At 44.4% G+C, this 20372-nt stretch overlaps 1 protein-coding gene across 2 annotated transcripts in view; it reads left to right on the top strand.

Moving 5' to 3' along the window:
- Positions 1-20372, top strand: part of LOC144756282 (uncharacterized) — a 444819-nt gene that overhangs the window by 170725 nt on the left and 253722 nt on the right. For both annotated transcript variants that reach the window (XM_078645943.1, XM_078645942.1), the window contains exons 7-9: positions 5422-5549; positions 9999-10057; positions 12108-12203. In XM_078645943.1, the coding sequence (XP_078502069.1) occupies positions 5422-5549; positions 9999-10057; positions 12108-12203 (283 nt within the window). The remainder of the gene's footprint in view (positions 1-5421; positions 5550-9998; positions 10058-12107; positions 12204-20372) is intronic.

Genomic DNA, 20372 nt, shown 5'->3' with positions numbered 1-20372 from the left:
AAGGCCCTGCAAAGCATTTTGGGACAAGAATAGCAGTGGGTAGTGAATATTATAGTATCCAATATCAAAATAATTCTATAAAGAGCTGCAGTTCAACTAGTCGTTACTGGTGTCCCTCACGAGTCAAATGAAAAAGCATTGAAATTATTACATCAACCTGCAGTTCCACTAGTCATTACTAGGTGTCCCTCACGAGTCAAATGCAAAAGCATTGAAACCCTTTCATGAAGCTGAAGTTCCACTAGTCGTTACTAGGTGTCACACATGAGTCAAATGCAAAAGCCTGATATTTTTATTTTCAAGTTCACTTTTGGGAATTGGTTATATGCTTTTTAGCATGTAAAGTTGATTTATCAAAGCATTTGAGGGTACAGGTTAGTAGCTGACTCTGCAAAGAGGTGGAGAACTGAGTGGAACGTTGTTGTTGGTGACCAGTGCAATGTCAGCTGGATCCCAGGCAAGGGCACAAGTGGGCTCTGGTGACTATTGTGGGAGGTGAGTTTATGCTAGCCCTCTAGAGTAGCCTTGAAAAAATAAAAACTGCTGCATAAATTGCCAGGCAAAATTTGAGAAGCCCAGGAAACACGATGTGTCTGCTTTCCTAGAACCATTTTCACCTAAAAAGTGGGATCCATCAAAAGGCAAATTCATATTCTCAGATAAGTCAAAAGATCTCATCCATGCATGGAGACGGAGCACCACCATAGTGCCCACCGCATGTCCCAAGCAGTCCGTAGAGTAGAGGCCAGCCTGGATGATTTACTTGGCTTCATATTGGCTGTCCTGAATAGTTTGAGCCAAAGAGTAACTCCTCTGGGACTGTCAGCAAGATCTCACTGGCCATATCCCAAAAGGCATGCATAAATGACCTAACAGGCACACTGCATTGACTTAACCCAACGCAAAGCTGGCGGAGGAGAACATCTACTTTCTGAAAGCCTCAATTCTGTTTGACTTCGAGCCCTTAAAGGAGGAAGCTTAGACCACCAAACTTTCAGGAGTCAATATTTGAGTAAGGAATTTGGGCCCCTCGGTGCCGGCATGTTGCATTTGGTCACCTTCCTGTTTACTGGTGGGCTAGAGCTGGGCTTTGCCCATAAAGGGTTTTACTAAATGGGAGTAGGGGCTCAGATGAAGCCGTCCCAAGGTGCACAGCTTCATCCAGTGGAAGTGAAGTACTTCCACTGGGGGTAGTTGCAGTACAGGACTTTAGCTGCACACTTTATTGCCACAGCAACAGATGCACTCTCTTCTGTAGGGTGACACTAACCCTGTGCTTGGAAAAGTGTCCAGTCCACTCGCCTCTTGTAAGTTCATGGAAATGTCAGCATAATTATAGTGTGGGTATTAATCATCCCCATCAACTCCATCATCATTGTCAATATGATCAGAATCTGACCAAAAAAGGTGATGAGCTCTTTGAGGACGGTTCCATGGAAGATACACAGCTTACTGCGAGCTGGAGCACTGGAGTGGTATCAAGGTGTGAGCTCAGTCGGGGTCAAAGTGAATTCAGCTTGAGCACGGATAATGGAGTCAGCAGGGGCTCGACCTCTAGTGCCAGTGATGTTAGGTTTGACATCAGTGAAAAGCAATGAGATGCAGTTCTTGGAGCCTGAGCAGAAGTCTGTGCCAGAGTCATGCCAAACCCGAGGCAGGTTTGAAAGGGAAACACCCTTAATCCTGCAGTCAGAACAACGACCAGCCTTTATAACAATGTCACTACCCCACCTGCGACATTACCGTGTGTTACTTTACCACGCAAATCATTACAGTGACTTGCTGTAGGGGGTACGTTGTTGGACTTGTGTTGGATTTTTAAGTCCAACACCTTCCCTACTGTTGCGTAAACTTGAGTTGGAATAGTAATTCATACCATTCCAAAGTCCTGCGGCCCCTACAGCAAGTCATTTTAGTGACTCGCGTGGTAATGCAAAGCGTGGTAATGTTGCAGGTAGGGTAGTGACTGCATTGTAAAGGCATGCGGAGTAAATGCATGTGGGGTTCCGTCATACAACCAGTTTGAAGGAGTTAGATTGCAACGAGGGTGGACCCTTACACACTGGAAAGAATTGCTAAAAGAAATTGCCAACACACAAAAGAGAGGTAAGTTCCAGATCTGCGTATAAAATTGAGGAAAGAAAAGAACTGATGTCAACATGCAGGATGGAACTTACACGCTGCCCTGCTCTGTGTCAACATGGAGTAGCACAGCGTCACCTAGCAGTAAACAGGAGCTCTGCTTGAAAATTTCTGGATCAAGTAAAACTCAGAGGAAGTATCTATCTTCACCTTAAGTATGGCCTTCGAGGCCAAGACTGCTTGACACTGGCATCACACACACATATGAGAAGAATATTGTAATATTTTGGCAGCTTACGGCTGATGGGGCATGCCAACCCCTGGCCCCCACCGCCCATCCACAGATATTGACCACCTACACAGATATATACCTGTGTTCAACCCTACTGAAGCGAGGAAACCCTCTGAAAAGGATGTAGTAATACCTGGTCCAACATTCTGGAGACATTAACATGTGATCCCCGTTATCTAACGGGAAGAAACCAGCCATAATGGTTAACTCTGGCCCAGGTATCCTCTGCGGAGATAACAGGAACTCATAATATAGGCCTAAGTGTCTCTGGAGCAGAGTTCTCATTGGGGAGCAATGTTCTCATTACCCGATTCTGCCTTACATGAAAAAGAGTTTCCCTTTCCATTCAAGAGCCCTGCCCCACAGTAACTACAGTCTCCTTGTTAAAGGAAGCATCAGGACAGGCAAAGGGGGCCATGCCCTGTGTAGTTGAAGAAGCAGCATGGGAAGAATATCTAGGGGAGCTATACGGAACATATATAGTAGAAGAAGGTGATGATACCAGTTCCTGGACGGAGGCGGTGGTAGATCTAAAACCTCTGTTTACAATACAAAATGTAAATAAAATCATAAGAAGCTTAAACCTAACCCGTGCCGCAGGACCTGATAATCTGCCAGCAATTATAGATTGGTGGGTGGAATTTTTCGCTTGTATGTTTTTGGCAATATTGTAGTCAGGCAGGATCCCCGAAAAGTTGAGGGGAGCAATAATCAGGCCCATCCACAAGAAGGGTGACAGAAAAGCACCAACAAATTATAGACTTGTCAACCTGTTGGATATTGGGGAAAAGGTGTTTTTCAAAATAATTCTGGGTAGCCAGAAAGACTGGGTGGAACAGGGGTCGATCGTGCCAGTGGAACAAGGAGGCTTTAAGAAGGGGCACTCCACGATCGATAACTGTTTCGCACTGTGGGCCGTAGCGCGGAAATCTGTGGAAAAGCAGGGGAAGTTATGCTGCTGCTTCGTAGATTTCCATGCGGCTTTCGACCTAGTGGATAGGAGATGCCTTTGGAAGTCCGTAAGAAAATATAATATCCCAGAGGGGATCCTGAGAATTATCCAGGAGCTACACAAACATAATTGGGCGCAAGTCATCAAAGACACAGATGGAGCATTGACACCTAAAATATTGATTAACCCCTTCCACGCTCATGACGAGCTGAGCTCGTCATGAGGTGTACCTCTGGTACACTCATGACAAGGTGAGCTCGTCATGAACAATGGGTTTTTGAATTTTCCAGCGCACAGCGGGAAAATGCACCGCATGGATGTGGTTAAGAATGGTTTAAGGCAGTGATGTGTATTGGCCCCCTCACTGTTTGCAATATATCTGGCCGACCTCCCAGCCACTTTAGAAGTGAACAGAAGTGCCTGCCCTAAAATGCATGGGAAACAATTGTCCTGTTTGCTGTACGCTGACGATTTGTTAATCTTTGACCAAACAGAGATTGGATTGTAAAGGAAGTTATATGCCTTTAATGAATACTGCTTGGCCAAATGTCTGACTATAAACATGGACAAAACTAAAATCCTATGTTTTGGGAAGAAAACTCAGAACTTTAATTGGTATCTGGGTTCTACCAAGTTAGAAATCGTGAACGAATATAGATTCGTTCGAATATAGATTCCTCGGTATCTGGTTTGAAAAGTCTTTAAAATGGGACATCCACCTGGTTGCCCAGAATGCCAAAGCCCAAACATCAGGATGTGGGCTAAGGAGATTTAACCAAATCTGAGGGGATATGTCATATAGACCTTTATTGAGTGCCTATAAGGCAATGATACCCCCACAAGTGCAGTATCGGGCCGAGGTCTTGTATTTGAGTGGGAAGAACAACTGGGACATTGAGGAAGGGAAATAAATGTCTGAAACCATTGATGTCACTGCCTGGCTCATTTATGATCCAGGCAATCCGAGTAGAGCTAGGAGTTACAGCATGGAACATACAGGTACAAGTAAGATTTTGGAAAAGATTGGAATCTGAGGAAGTCACAAAAGTGTCACAATGGTGCAAAGAGGAGATTCTGCATAGCGACTTAAATTGGGCCAAGATGATTAGAATGAAGCTGGGCACGACATGTAAAAACCTAAAAGTAAAATTTGACCAGGCGACACAGTCGGTTGAAGCTTCAAATGAGGAGGTTAGAATGGGAGGAAGAGAAGTATCGAGGCAAAATGAAAATGAAAGTATCAGTCCACTATATGATGAATAGCTGGGAGAATGATATGTGGTACCCCTATCTGGACACACTACCAAATGCTGGATTAAGAGCAGAAGTGCTCAGGTGTCGAATAGGGGTCAACCGTTGGGTATCTCATGAAAACAGAAAAGCAGAAATGGTACAACCCGACGGTAAATGGATGGAAGGAAGAAGGAAGTGGAGTGGAACAAGCACCAAAATCCAATAAAGGGCTGGCTTTGTTCTGTGTGCCAACACCCAAGTCATCCAGTTCTAGATAGTACTGCTGCTAAGAGTCATTTCTCTGAGCTGATTCCATCTTAGACCTGACAACTTGCACACGCACGCGTCATTCCGCTGAGCCAATCCTGTGTTAGAGTTATTAAATTCTGTACGCACATGTCATTGCCCTGAGCAAACCATGTCCTAGAGTTATTGCATTCTGTATACTCGTGTCATTCCACTGAACCAATCCTATACTAGAATTATTACCTTTTGTTCCCCCATATCATTCCATTGAGCTGCTGCTGTCCTGGGTGTAGGCAAGTTCTGTAATCCTCTACTTCTCTTTTAGTGTATTTCTAGAAAAGAAAGACTCTAGCCCTCTGCTGTATGCCCTGTGTCACTCCACTGAGCACCACTAACACTACACATCAAAGGCTGCTTATCCCTGTACTAGTCTAGTCCTAGTTCAGAAAGTTTCCGAACCATTGAAACTAATGACAAAGAAACGCTCCTGAACAGATACTTTCATTTCCTAGTTATCTCCACTGATAGTAAGTCTTTCACCTGCTCTGCTTCAACTGGTTATGTAAGATCCCACCTTTCTAGATGCATACTTTTCAGGTTCTCCTCTATTTTGTAGATTTCTGGTAGATGGCACATGGTGGCAAGGGCCACCTACTACCCCGAAGTAATGTTTGAAGGCAAAAATCCATGGTTAGAATTTTCACTGGAGGAAGAGAAGCTGGTGATTCACGAAGGCCGCGACGAGTAAGTGAAAACCCAAAAATATACAATGTAATCAATGGTCAGACCACTTAATGTAACAACATTTTTTATCTCCCTACCCAGAAACCAGTACTGCCAAAGGTCAGATGTGGTCTAGTCTGAATGTCAGCTTGTGATAACAATAAAATATGGTCTAGTGTCTATGTTGTGATGTAGTTTAAGGCTATGAAATATGACTTCATGTATATCATGATGTCCTGGTTTTCTCACCTCGGCACATCTGTTGATTCAGGGCAAATCACTGTGTCTTCATCATTGGATCATCTATAGAATTGCATGCTTAATTTATTGTTCAGGATGGAAATCTTCATTAACCATTATTTCCATGGCACTTCTGATATACACTCATTAACATTCTGTTACCTATGTATTTATTACATTTAGTTTTATCACTTCATTATGTGACCCAAATTCCAGCAGATGAGGTGAACAGGCACAGAGCTTAACTGCACAGGTCAGATTTTCAACCAGACATCACGTGATATTGAATGCTCTCAAGGTCTTATCCGAAAAGCTCTTCATGGGCCACTTCAACATCATCTTTAGAAATTGAAAGATGCTGCTAGTCCTTTTTTTTGCAAGACGTTTGAATTAAAAATGTCTCCATTGATGATCTCCACACTTTATGCAATTATTGTCTGCATAAGGAGTTCAACCTTAGCAGATGTTACGTTTGTCTCACTGTCTCAGCAAAACTTCATAACAACTGTGTCAGTCGATTGGCCCTGACTCTTAAGTAAGATGAACGTCAGACCTCAAGTCAGCTACTTCTTTGACTCAGATTACTTAGGATCCAAGTACGACATTGACCAACATTGCTAAAACCAGCAAATCCATTCTCTACAATCTTTTATGCTAACCTCTATTGGAACTGCACAGACAAGTCATCTATAAAGATGCTACAGTTTTCTGTTAAGTCAAAAAGTTCATCCAAAATGTCAAAGTTTACATTTCCTTCTGTCTCGTTACTTGTCAAACTGACTTCTGTAGTGTCTGCATGTAAGCATTGGCTGTTGTCTCGTCAGGCACTTTCTGTTGCTTTACTTCAAAGATGACAGTTCCACCATCAACTGCTTCTAGTTTATCGGATCAGGACTCTGGGTAGTAAGCAGGTAACGCAAGACACGGAGTGATCTGGGTTACATTCTCTATATCGTTTACTAAGCAGAGGTCGGAGTTAGAGACTATGGAGAAGTGGGCCATGGAGGATTGGAAGAAAAGCCTGGACCACTAATTGATGGGAATTTGCCCACTTACAGGATGGTTCTTCACTTCCGGGTTGAAAATTAAACCCTTCAATTCTATAGTTAAGTGCCTGGCAGTGAGGAACTTAAGGCTTTTCTGCCACTAAATAGTGTCACTTGGCTGTATGTTCCTCCACCTTTCTTGATTTGTTTCTCTTCTGTTCCCTCTGGTGCCCTTGTTAGCTATTCAGTACCTGCTTATCTGCTTGTCTGCTTGTGCTGGGTGCTTGACCACCCAGCCGCTGGTTTACAACTCCTTGGCATAGTGCTAGTTCCAAATTGGATCAAGGGTCCATCATTGCATTATGCACCTTCCAGTTTGGAAGTTGCTTACATTGCCATTCGATTGATTGGATGCTGTTCCTTGTCTCTTGTACTAACCTTGAGCTCTTTCCCTTCCTGTCCTCTACTGATTCTGAAGGTTTAACGGCGGAAGAATTTATGGCTGAGCCTCCTCATGCAGAGGACTGACTTATGTGTCTGTCACCCTTCCTCCTTTTGCTTATTCTTCTTTTTAGGTTGTGCTATTACTATGATAGCCGGTTGTCTGAGAATGGGTGGGAGGGATCGAACTCTCTGTGAAACCATCTCCTTCAATCCAGTTTAACAATTGACCAGGCACTATGCATGTTGGCTATGGATCTCGCGGGACTATGGCCCAGGACATGATTAAACTACAAGATGATCTTGATAAATCAATCTACACAATGATCCCACGATTGGGAAACTCTGCATGCAACAATTCTATTCACAGTTTAATGGGCACTTTATCTTTCTAATGCACCTATTGGCTTCCAACCCTGAATGCTACTGTCTACCATTCCAACATCTGAAGAATGTGCAGCCACTCGTCTCTTCTTGTAAATGAAAACCCTCAGCTGTTTCCTGATCCCAGAATTGAAGAAGACCGAAGAAGGCTATAAAAGGACTGGAGATGTTCATCGTCAAGCAGCCTCTTCATACAAAGGAGGGGATAGAATTAGTGAGATACCAGTTTCTCTGGCAAATACTTTTTTCTATGTTTCTATAAGGACAACGTAGTTCTCGGGACCAATCAAAGGCATATTCCTAAAGAACCTCCCTACTTCCATCTAAACTAAACATAGATCTAGCTCATTTTTTCCTGCAGACATCTACAGTCAATTGAAAGGTTATTACACTGTCTGGACATTAGAAGATGGTTGAAATTACTTAGGAAAGTCAGTTCAACTAACTCTTGATCTTGTGTGGGTTAGCTATCATAGGCATAGCTACCTCAAAGCAGGATTGGCAAGATGTATTGTTTGCTGTATCACTTTAGCCTACACCCAAGTGGGCACACCATTTCCTGGCGGGGTCAGAGCTCAGTCTACCACGGTTGTCACAAAAACCACTCTCTTCACCAAACACCTTTGAACGATATCTGCAGGGTAGTGACTTGGAGGACAACACATTCCCATACCATGCATTGGTGTCTAGATGTATAGGCTAGAGCAAAGATTGCAACCAAACAGCATCCTTTCAAAAACCTTTTGCTTAAGGTGTGCCTAATTCTCATTTTCCGTTGTTGTTTCGATTTGACTACTTTTTTAAATTCATGCATGTGACTCTATACAAGATCTAATGCCAGTGAAGACAATGTTACGTAAGAGTACCTAGAGTTCTCCAGCATTGGTATATTTCAGAAGACCAGTCTTGTTTGCGCTATATAAACCTGACCTGTGGAGCCTCTGAACTGTACTCTGTATCGCTCCACCACAATGGCTGGAGTTTGGGTTACATAATGTGTGGGGTTGACTTTATCAATGGTAACAGAGTAAAGAGGAACACTTTAAACGTTGGCTACTGAGGATTTCCAACCTGACGACGGGGATTAATTTACTCAGCAATTGGGAGTGATTAGAAACAGAGTAACTCTCGCATTAAGCACTTTCTAACTGCTTAGTTCAAGTCTTCCAGCTGACTAACCGTGGCGTAACTAAACTTGAGAGGGCCCCATGCAAGTTATTTGAAGGAGTCCCCTCCGTACTTAATCAGGAGCTCTAAGGCCAGGGTACTGTGCTCCCCCCCCCCCCTTATTGTGGGGTTTGGAGTCCTATGTTACACCACTGCTGAACACACCATGGAACCGCGAAGGTCTCTCTACTGTCTGTCTGGTTTCTGCCAATCATCAAAGTGTGAACAGATGCCAATGTCAATTTCTGTTCAGTTGATATCTCAAGGGGCCACCATACAAATCTGTTCAAGCCCAGGAGCCCATAAATTTCAATGAGCGGAGGGAGACAACAACATAAAGTCTTGTTATGTGGAAATACCCTGGTATCCCCAGCCATAAGGTACTGAGAAAATGTGTGTTCCCTAGTGGTAGAACTGAGAAACACTCCTTAACCTGCTGCTACTTCTCATGCATTTCCACTGACACCATCCACTTTTTCACCCCTCAGTGCAATGTTGACAGTTTTGCGTTATCCCATAACGCTTCATGGGAAAATGAAGAGAATCTAAGGAGGGCACTTTTCTATCTTTTTCCAATACTTAGAACAAGCTCACTCATATTCCCAAAGTGTGGGGGTCTAAGAAGAAGCAGCCACTTCACATCAGTCTACACCGGCTCCTAGTATCCATGCCAATTATTCCCCACACTCTTTATGAGCACGGTCCATTATTCATCAAACCACAATGCATTTACTATCATTCTATCAAAAACCTTCATTAATTTTTTAATCTACTCCTCTCCAAACCACACCACACCACGCTTCCACTTAGAATAACTTGGAACATTCCCATCTTTTCAGAGAAGCCATTAAAACCAGGATAATCCAGTGATAATCTCTCCTGCTCTGCTGTGCAGTTGTGTTGTTTTCTGTCTTCTCTCTTTCTTGAGGTCAGTATCAAGAGCAGTCTCAAGACCACAGGGGACTTATAAGTAGCAAACAGCAGCAGCCTTTTAGCTTTTTGGATTATAACGTCATCATCCCACTAAAAAGCTGCTTATAAACCACAAAGTTTATTCAAGATGTTATTGAGTGTTAAAAGTTTTTAAAATTATAAGAGGGGCAGATTTTAGAAGGGATCTGAAACAGCTGCTTCCAATACCAACAACAGGTGTTGCAAGTTTGGCAATCATCAAATGTAAGAAAAATATGATGTGGCTGTGGGTTGCTTGGAAGTGGCCCTAAAGTATTCTGTTCCTCTCTATTTAATGCAGTTTTAGCTGTGCCGAGGAAGACGTGGAGGTTAAAGGACATACTATTATCACTGGAAAAGGTGAGCACTTCATTACTGCAATGATCAACATACTGCCAGGGTTTCACATACATTGCATCCAAGTTCAAGGCTTTTTCAAAACCACAGGGTCCACATTCAAGGACACCAAGGAGGGATCTCAACAAGCTCTTCTAGAATTGCAGGGTCTTGGGCTCCATCTTCACTGACACCAAGATCTGATCTCACAGTACTACTGATTAAATGTTGGCACCACATTCAGATCTAGAAGAGGAGTGCCAGAACTGCAACTAAATTAGTCCCATACTCACTTATGCCACAATCAGGCAGGGATATTCCAGAACGTCTGATTCATGAGGCCCACATGCCTGGCTACCAGGTTTAGAACCCTAGACTGCACCTTCCTGTGCCCCACACTTGCTAACACCAAGAGATCCCACAGACACAAATTCATGGGTCCTATGGTCACTAACATCAGGCTACACTCTTGCAGTAGTACAAACACATGAACCAGCGCTCACATTTGCTTCATCCTTCATAGCCCGAAGCTGAACCATCTAGTACTAAAGTATCATTATCCTCTCACTCACTGAAAGCAAAGTGAACCCTGCAGTACTAGATCATCAAGAGCCTCTCAATCACTGCCCACAAAGCTGAACCATCCAGTACTAAATTATCATGAGCCTTTCACTCACTGTCCCCAATGCTGATCTCGCCAGTACAAAAGTAACACCACCCTCCCACTCACTGAAAGCAAAGTGAACCCTCCAGTAATAACATTTCACAAGCCTCTCACACACTGAAAGCAAACTGAACTCTCCAGTACTACCTTATCATGAGTCCCTCACTCACTCACCCTAAGCAGTCACTGAAAGCAAAGTGAACCCTCCAGTAATAACATTTCACAAGCCTCTCACACACTGAAAGCAAACTGAACTCTCCAGTACTACTGTATCCTGAGTCCCTCCCTCACTCACTCACGCTAAGCAGAGCTCTCCAGTACTAAGGTATCGTCAGCTTCTCATTTATTGTCCCCATAGATGAGCTCTCCAGCACTAACGCATCATGAGCTTCTCTCTCACTGTCCTCAAAGCTGAGCTCTCCAGTACTAAAGCGTCATGAGCCTCTCACTCGCTGAAATCAAACTGAGCGCTCCAGAACTAAGTATTATGAGCCACTCATTTTCTGACATCAAACCGAGCCCTCCAGTGCTCAAGTACCATGATCCCCTATCTCCCTGATCCTAAGCTAAGCCCCTAGCACTAACCATCATGAGTCCCTCACTCACTCACCCCAAGCAGAGCTCTCATGCACTACTGTCTAACTGACCCCTCTCTAGCAGACATCAAACTTCGGTCTCCACTACAACAGAGCACTGACCTCATGCTGAACTCTCATGTACCTCATGTATCCTGGGAGGCAGACTCACTGACACAAGGGAGTTCTAATACATTATGGGGTCTCACTGACACCAAGATGTGCTCTATAGCATCTTGGGTTTCATATTTCCTGACACCAAATTTAGCTTTATTAGCATGAGGGGTTTCATACTCATACTCGATGAGCTCTAAAACATGATGGGTCTCATAATCATTGACACCAATTAACCTTTAAAGCAACTTGTATGTCATATTCCATGACACAAAGTGGAGCTCTATCGCATAATGGGCCTCATTTTTACTGACACCAAGTTGAGTTCTCCCATTACTACAAACTTCATGTATCATTCGCTGAAACACCAGACTACCTACTATACCCTCACACCAAACAGATTAACTGACCTCAAGTTGAGTCCCCAATCACAGGTTCCACGCTCACTGATACTGAGCTGGGCCCTCCAAGTACAAAAACCTTACGGGCCCTACACTCAATGGCACCAAATAGAGTTCTCTAGAAATAGTGTCATCAGTCCCACATTCAGTGACATTAAACTTGGCTCACCTTCACTACATCTTCATGGGTCACTCACTGACATGCTGAACGTTTTCAGAAAGTGTACCAGGAAACCTTTATTACAGCGGGGCCTGTAGTTGTTTGTGTTACGTTCCATATTTGAAGTCTGTGATCTCATTAAATATTTATTCTCTTCTAGAAAAAAAAAACTATATGGAGTTCTACAGGGATTGTAAGGAGTGCCTTCTCATGAGGACTGAAGACCACCATCAGGTGGCAGCTCTGCACTTGATGAGTAAGTCTAACTGCGATCAACTGATTTGTTAGAAGCTGGACTCTGAAGTATAAACATTCTTAGTTGGTACTTGCAGGGCATGAACTGGTGAACAGGGATTGAGTGTCCTCTCTAAGGCTGAAGCAGTAGAAAAGTAAGGTCGAGATCTCCAACTTTACCAATCCTCCTGCTCAGAGGTTCTTCTCTCGGGTCACCTTGGCCGCATTCGCATACTGCAAACAGGGCCTCTTTGCTATGTATTAATATGAGTTCAAGCAAAAATCACATGATACCAGCACTATGTAGACAGTCAAAATGTGACGGATGAAAATTGGTCAATTATGCAGTTCAGAAGAGGACAATCTTATGCATATGAGACTTAAGTCAACCTCAAACCGGACATGCCAGACTGTACTGCTAAGCCACGTCCCCTCTGAATGAACACAACAAAAATCTTTCAGCTGTACAGTGTTTCATTATTATCTTTAGTCCCTGAACATAGAGAGGTCAGGGCTCATTGTTATGGCATTTCACTCAACCGTCTCTGTAATTAGCTCCTGTGATTGTATGAGTTTATCACATTATAAGCCAACATCACAATCAGTTGTCCAGCATTGACCTCCCTTCCACATCTGGGATCACATATTCTTTCATTTTCTACAAACGCTCTTAGCTACCTATGATAGGAGCAACAAAGACCCCCAAACAATTGAAACTATTTCCTCTAACTTAGGGATAACATTGTGACTGCTCACTCACACATCCCTCATCTATAAGTTCCTACATACATTAAAGGACAGAATCGTTTTGGGGATACAAACTAACAGTTATACGCAGTTGACACCCAGATCCATATCAAAATGGTTAAAGGCACTGAAGTTTACACACATGGTCCCAGATGCAGGTAAACACCAAAATCTCATCTCAGGCACCCGTGCCATCCTTTTGAAACCAGACTGACATGGGCCTTGTGACATCTTCTAGGTTACACATTTACGTCTTGTGTTTACGTTTTGGTACTCCCATATAATTTATCTCCCAAGTCAATAGTGTGACAATGAAAAGCAGCCTCTCACCTGTGCCCCTTGTGAATCATCCTTTTGCTTGTGGTGTTATTTTATAAAGTTGGAACAGTAAGAAAGAATAGCAAGGCAACAGAAGTTCTAAAAAACATGATCATCCGTGCTTACCTGATGCTTATTATGAACCTAGATCTGACCCTCTTTGGTCACTCCCATGCTGAAGTTAGACCTATTTGAAAGGCTCTTATTAGCACATTCCTGGACTGACTGCAACAGTATTTATATTGAAGTTGAGTGGTAAAACTGTTCTACAGTCACTTGAAGAAACATTGATGGAACAAGTGACCAGAGGCTGGTTGAATATTTTTGGCTGCGACATAGAGGAATGCCAGTTTCTAGAGGCAGATGAGACAATTGCTGCAGTATTGTCTGTTCATACTGCCCAGCGATCCTGTACTTTAAAGACTGGTGAGGATATTTTTGAATTCCAGCCTTCTACCCTATAGCACATTCTGGTAGTCTAGTGGAGCTAAGACCAGCACATGTCAGCTCTATCCCCTGGCACAACATATATAGCTAAATGCAATAGTAGCATCATCTGTTTTGGAGGTATGGATCCTGATAGTAACTCCGGATCAGCACAAGTGACAGACACAGGTGAGAACATGCAGAAACAGCAGGTCTACAGATGCTACAGACATAGATAACTGCAGCAGCTGCTTGCCTGAAGCTCCAGAGAGGAAATTGAAAAGAGTGTAGGAACAAAAGACAACCTGGCATACCATGACTGCAGGAGCTACAGAGCAGGAGCAGCAAGCGCCTTCCTGGAACATCAACAGATGGGGTCGGCATCTCTCTGTGAGCTGGCACCACAGGCTAGAGCAGAAGCTCTGCTGGTGTTCACTGCATTCATAACTAGTAGCTCTACTTCAGTCTGTAGACACAGACAGAAAAAGCAGCATGAGTTACCATAAGTGGATCAAAACTCCATAGGAGCTAGAGAGAGACAGTAAGAGCAACTTGACATGAGTTGCAATGGGAGTTACAAAGGGTGGGACAAAACTCCATAGGAGTTGGAGTGAGAGGATTTCTTCAATTAAGGGATTGGTAAAAATTGGTTCTGCAGACAACAGCATTGATTTGAGGGATACATTTAAGTTTCATTGAGCATAATCTGTGAATCACTTACCTGGTGGGATGCAATGATGGGGCATGCTGGAGGGCCTTTTGGAGGATGGAGATTCTTGCCATGTTCTCCTATAATAAAGTCTTTAGTAATTCACCTGTCCAAAAATAGATGAGGTCAAGGCACTCCATTATGATAGTTTGCTTCACTGCTCTGCTTTAAAGTAGACGTGTATCTAGAATCATGACATACATGTGGAATGTCAAGCCATGGAAGTTCAATACTAGAACCAAGGGAAGCTGGTAGATGTTAAGCACAAGTAGAGAATAGTAGGATCCCTGACGGACTCGTCATTGACTTTTACAGCATGATGAGACAGAAGATTCTATCCATATTTCGATTGTGGAGAAGAAAACAAGTTACTTACCTGTAACTTTGGTTGCCCCAGTATTGGAGTTTCATAGATTCCCATGCTTTGTTTCATTCCCCCGTCGTCGGAATGGGAGCCTCGGTAATAGAAAATACCACAGCAGTAAGTACAAAAGAGAAAATACAGGCCTAGGCCTCATCTCATTTTGTAGCCTATCCGCCTCTTTTTTGTAAAAGAGACCAAAAATGTTGCAACAACCAATCAGAATAGCCTCACCCCATAGAACCCTCCTGAAAGAGCCTCAGAGCCTCAGATTTTCTACTGCACGTTGTGCTTAGGGAGTCTCCACTGAGCTCTGCTCAGATTTCTCTTCAGTTTGGAATTTTTTCCATTTCTTCAACTTTACTATGTCTGACAAGGAGAAGAAGGCGTTATTTAGAGCTTGTGCTACCTGTTCAAAGAAGAGGCTGTTTGTTGAGGACAAGCATAAGGACTGTATCTAACGCTTGTACCCAGATAACAAGGTCACAGATTGTAAGATCTGCAGAACATTCTCTACAAAGACCTTGAGAGACAGGGAAGGCCGCTTGACTTGGTTGCAGAAAATTAAGTCACGCAAGGAGGTTTTGTCATCTGATAGTGAGGATTCTTCCTCAGCTGCGTCCTCCAGAAGATCCAAGAAAAGGAGTAGGTCCTCCCCTTCAACTTCTACTGAGCCCCCTGTTAAAGCCTTACGAAAGACCTCTGATAGGTCTGAAAGGCCCAGTCCCAAACAATCTCCTCACCGAGGTGTAAAGGAGAGGCTGGGACAGACTGAGGAGACACAGTCATCTAAGAAGGTACAGAAAAGCCTTTCTGTTGCTTCTCCGCCATCTGAAAAGGAGAAGGGATTCAAGAAAACTTCTGCTGTCCCTCAGGAAGGAAGATCGAAGAAACCACGCCAGTCGACGACGAAATCATCTGGTACGTCGACGACAACTTCCAAAATGGACTTGGATTCAGGTACAGCTCCGTTGACGGGCCCGTCGACGGCAGCTTCGTCGACGGTGGCTGCATTGATATGTACGTCGACATTTAAGGTACCTGTTCCCTGCTCATCGACGACGGTGTTTACATCTTTGACGTCGACGATAATGACGACGAAGATAGCGTGGACGGCAGCGACGAGGACGATGACAGCTATCATGATTCTGACGACAAGCTCGTCGACGACACCGTCGACGATCAATCCTCTGTCGACGAGGTCCATCTCTCCGCCGACGGTCCCGTTGACGGTCCCGTCAACTATTCAAAGGGTCCACATCTCTATAAAGAGGCAGCAAATCCCTCCAGAGATGACATCTCCTCGTAACACCCTTACCTCCAACTTTGCTTTTCGAGGAGGAGTCTGATGATGATGAAGATGGTCCTTATGGGGATGCTTATAACCCATCCGAACTCGAAGTAAAATATCAGGATTTGGATTCTGACGAATACTATACAGAAGAACGCCATTTTGTTCAACAAGAGAGGCCTCCACAAAAATCGTGTCAGGATATGGTGGCAATGCCATCCTCTCTTATAATGGACTTACAGATATGCTACAAGACTACAGGAAAAGATTTCTGTCACAAGCTTCGGACCAGCAAGAGCATCCTCCTTCTCCATCTGCTCTGGCAGTTGCTGTGACGCCTCTGGTTTCTCGAGTTTCGGAACCAGAACCAAGAGAAAGCCATCAGGAGGTTGTGACTATTCAGGATGATAATGTCTCATCTGATGAAGATCTTCAGGTAGATCCACCTCATGACCCGGATAGAGGTTGGGACGATGATGTTGTTCAAGATCTAGCTTCACCAGTGCCGGATACTGCTACCTCCCCTCCAGCTGACATTGGAGGTTTCCATAATCTTATGGAGAGGGCGTCCAAGAGATTTGGCCTTCCGATTATGACAGTGCAATCAGACTGTTTTCTTTACGACTTCAAAGAGCTCTATAGAAAATCCATCCGTTCAATACCGATAATTGAACATGAGTAGTCGGACGGTGCAAAGGTGATGCAGAATCCTGCTACAGTCATCCCTCTTCTTCCCCGGCTGGAGAAGAAGTATAAAGTTCCAGAAGGCAGTCCCGCTAGCCTGACTGGTCAACCGAAGCCGGACTCAGTTATTTCCCAGGCAGCGCAAAGTAAGTCCAAGAATCCATCGGCGCCCCTTACAACACCGCCAGACAAGGAAGGGAGACGTCTAGACAATGTGGGAAAAAGGTTCTCTTCTATGGCTAGCCTTCTGGTTAGAGCTGCTAATGCTCTTGCTATCTTCGGTAGATATGATCGCCAGATGTGGTGCGATTTATCCCCGTTTGTTGACCAACTTCTGGATACTGCCAGAGATGAGGTCAGAAAGATACTGGTGGAAGGGGAACGTTCATCTTCAGAGGTGATAGATTGTGCTATGGATATAGCAACTACTGCTTTCCGAGCTCTAGCGGGTTCAGCAGTTTTAAGGCGTCAGGGCTGGCTGCGGGCAACCTGGTTTCGCCAGGAAGTTCAAAATAAGATCTTGGACTTACCTTATGACGGAGAAATGCTTTTTGGAAAGCATGTAGATGATGCCCTTCAAGACATCAAGAAAGACACGGACACGGCAAGGTCCTTGGGGACATTGCATTACCGCAAAGTTCCTTTCAGAGGTGCGAAAGTTAGAGGATTTTCATCGTACAGAGGTGGCAATCAACAAAGCTATTCTACGTACTCACAGTCCCCCTAGTCTTACAAGCCCCAATATTCGCAGCGCCAAGGTCAATCGGCGTCTTTCTCTCGCCAACCATCAAGAGGGCGTCAGGGGCATCGGGAAAGAGATACTTCTAAAAGACAATAGCGGCTTCATGGCTCTGTCTACTGTTCCTCCCCCTCTAGTAACATCAGTGGGGGGCAGGATCTCAAAATACCTCCACAACTGGAAAATTATTACATCGGATCGGTGGGTCCTCAACATCATTCAATTCGGCCACACACTGGAGTTTTCATAAATTGCCACCATCCAGAACTCCTCGCGCCACGGAAATGAAACATCGAAATCTTCTGCATTTTCGAGGTTCAACAACTGCTCATCAAAGGAGCAATAGAATCAGTTCCTCAGAGCCAACGCGAGAAAGGATTCTATTCCAGGTTTTTCCTGATTCGCAAGACAGAAGAAAAGTGGCGTCCAATTCTAGACCTGAGAGAGCTCAACACCTAGCTCAAAAAACTGTCTTTTCGGATGGTTTCTCTACAGGATATATTACGTCTCCTAAATCCTGGCGATTATATGGCAACTCTAGACCTGGACGAAGCATATTTTCATGTTCCTGTTCATCCGGCCCACAGGAGGTATCTTCACCTCACAGTAGCCAAGAGCCATTTTCTCTGCAGGTGTTTCCCTACCTGGAAGACTGGCTGATAAAAGCTCCTTCTTCTCAGGAAGCTTCAAAAGCAGTCAAGGATTGTATTCAACTTTTCAGTCATCTAGGTCTGGGTCTAAACAGAAGCAAGTTGGTTCTTCTTCCGTCCAGGTCAGCAAGATTTCTGGGTGCCATTCTGGATACTGCTCATTGCAGAGCTTTTCCTTCAGAGGAGAGGAAAAACAAACTGATTCTTGCTGCCAACCGATTTCAAAGGAAACAAATTCTTTCAGTCCGTCAGTACAAGTCCCTTCTAGGGTCGATGTCATCTTGCATTGCATTGTTTCCGCACTGCAGGCTTCACATGCGTCCCCTGCAGGAACAACTGGACATGCAATGGCGTCAAGCAGAGGGGTCCTTCGAGGACAAGATAAAGATAACTCCTATCATCAAGAAAGCGGTCAGGTGGTGGACTATAGCAAGCAATATTGAGGAAGGTCTCTCCTTCTTGGTTCCTCCCTTTCCGTTAGTTCTAACCACAGACGCCTCTCTGGAAGGCTGGGGAGAGACATTGCAGGATCTTCAAGTGAGCGATTACTGGTCTCCAGAGCTTCGCACCTTTCACATCAACTTACTGGAACTGCAAGCAATTCGTCTTGCTCTACAGGCTTTCCAAAGATTCGGGGTTCTACGGTCCTAGTGCGTACAGACAACACGACGGCCATGCATTATGTGAACAAGCAGGGCGGAACAAAATCCAAGCTTCTTTCAAGGGAAGCTCAAGAGATCTGGGAATGGGCTATTCATCACCAGATTTGTCTCTCTGCAGAACATCTTCCAGGTTCCCTCAATGTGGAAGCGGATTCATTGAGCCACCTAAGGTATGTCTCCCACGAATGGGAATTGGATCAGAGTACTCTCAAAAGGATATTCTCTCGTTGGGGCACTCCACTGATAGACCTGTTCCCGACCCCAGAGAACAAGAAATGCCAACTCTACTCAAGCAGGTATCTCCATCGAGGGTCATTGGGGAATGCCCTTTCGATAGCCTGGTCAGGTGCATTTCTTTATGCCTTTCCACCGATTCCTTTGATACCAGGGATACTGAGGAAACTCAAGACAGAACCCTGCACCATGATTTTAATAGCCCCGGCTTGTCCCCGCCAGTTTTGGTACACAGAGCTCCTCCTTCTATCTCGGGGTCAACGGGTTCTCCTACGCCCCATTCCTACCCTGCTGACGATGTCCCAGGGCCAAGTAATGCATCCGGACCCGGGCTCTTTGCAATTGACAGCTTGGCTCCTAAACACCGGGAGTTCAATGCTTTAGATATTCCTCAAGATTGCAAGGACATTTTAGCTCAAGCTCGGGCTCCTAGTACAAACAGGACTTATCGAGCAAATTGGAAGCGTTTTTGTGCATGGTGCCAAAAGGAAAATCTTCATCCTTTTACTTCGGCTCCTCATAAGATCTTACCGTACATATTGTCTTTGGCCAAATCAGGTCTTCAACACTCCTCCATTAAGGTGCATCTGGCAGCGATCTCTAGGTTCAGGCGAACAACCTCTGGTCCTTCTCTTTGGTCCGCGAGGGTGATCAAACAATTCCTGAAGGGTCTATTCAGAGCTTTCCCTCCGGTGAGACCTCCTCCTCCGACTTGGCAACTCAACCTGGTCCTAGCCCATCTCATGAGGGCTCCTTTTGAACCAATCCATAAAGCTGCCATGAAGTTTGTGTCATGGAAAGTTGCTTTTCTTCTAGCGATAACAAAAGCTAGGAGGGTTGGAGAGCTTCAAGCTCTCACGATTGTTGAACCTTTCTTACAGTTCAAAAAGGAGTCTTTGATTTTACAGACAAATCCGAAATTTATCCCAAAGGTCCCTTCGGATTTTCACCTAAACGAACCTATAGTACTAAAGTCTTACTTTCCTCGACCTTCATCTCTGGCGGAGAAGTCTCTGCTCACTTTGGATGTCCAAAGATGCTTAAAGTTCTATCTTCAACGTACAAAGGCATTCAGGAAGACATCGCAACTTTTTGTCGCTTTTGTCGCTCCAAGAAAAGGTTTACCCCTGTCAAAGCAGGGGATATCACGTTGGATTGCCAGCACAATTCAGTTCTGTCATCAGGCAGCAGGGAAGCCGCTGAAAGGACGGATCAAGGCTCATTCTATGAGATCAGTGTCATCGTCTACAGCATTGTTCTCTGGTGTCCCTATCAAGGACATTTGTAGGACAGATACTTGGAGCAGTGCCCATTTGTTCACGAGACACTACTGTTTGGATTCTTCCACAAGAAGTGACGCAGCAGTCGGA

This window comes from Lissotriton helveticus, chromosome 5_1, assembly GCF_964261635.1.
Source record: "Lissotriton helveticus chromosome 5_1, aLisHel1.1, whole genome shotgun sequence".
Lineage (NCBI taxonomy): Eukaryota > Metazoa > Chordata > Amphibia > Caudata > Salamandridae > Lissotriton > Lissotriton helveticus.
The sequence above is the reverse complement of the archived record's forward strand: the minus strand, read 5'-3'. Positions and strand labels throughout refer to the sequence as shown.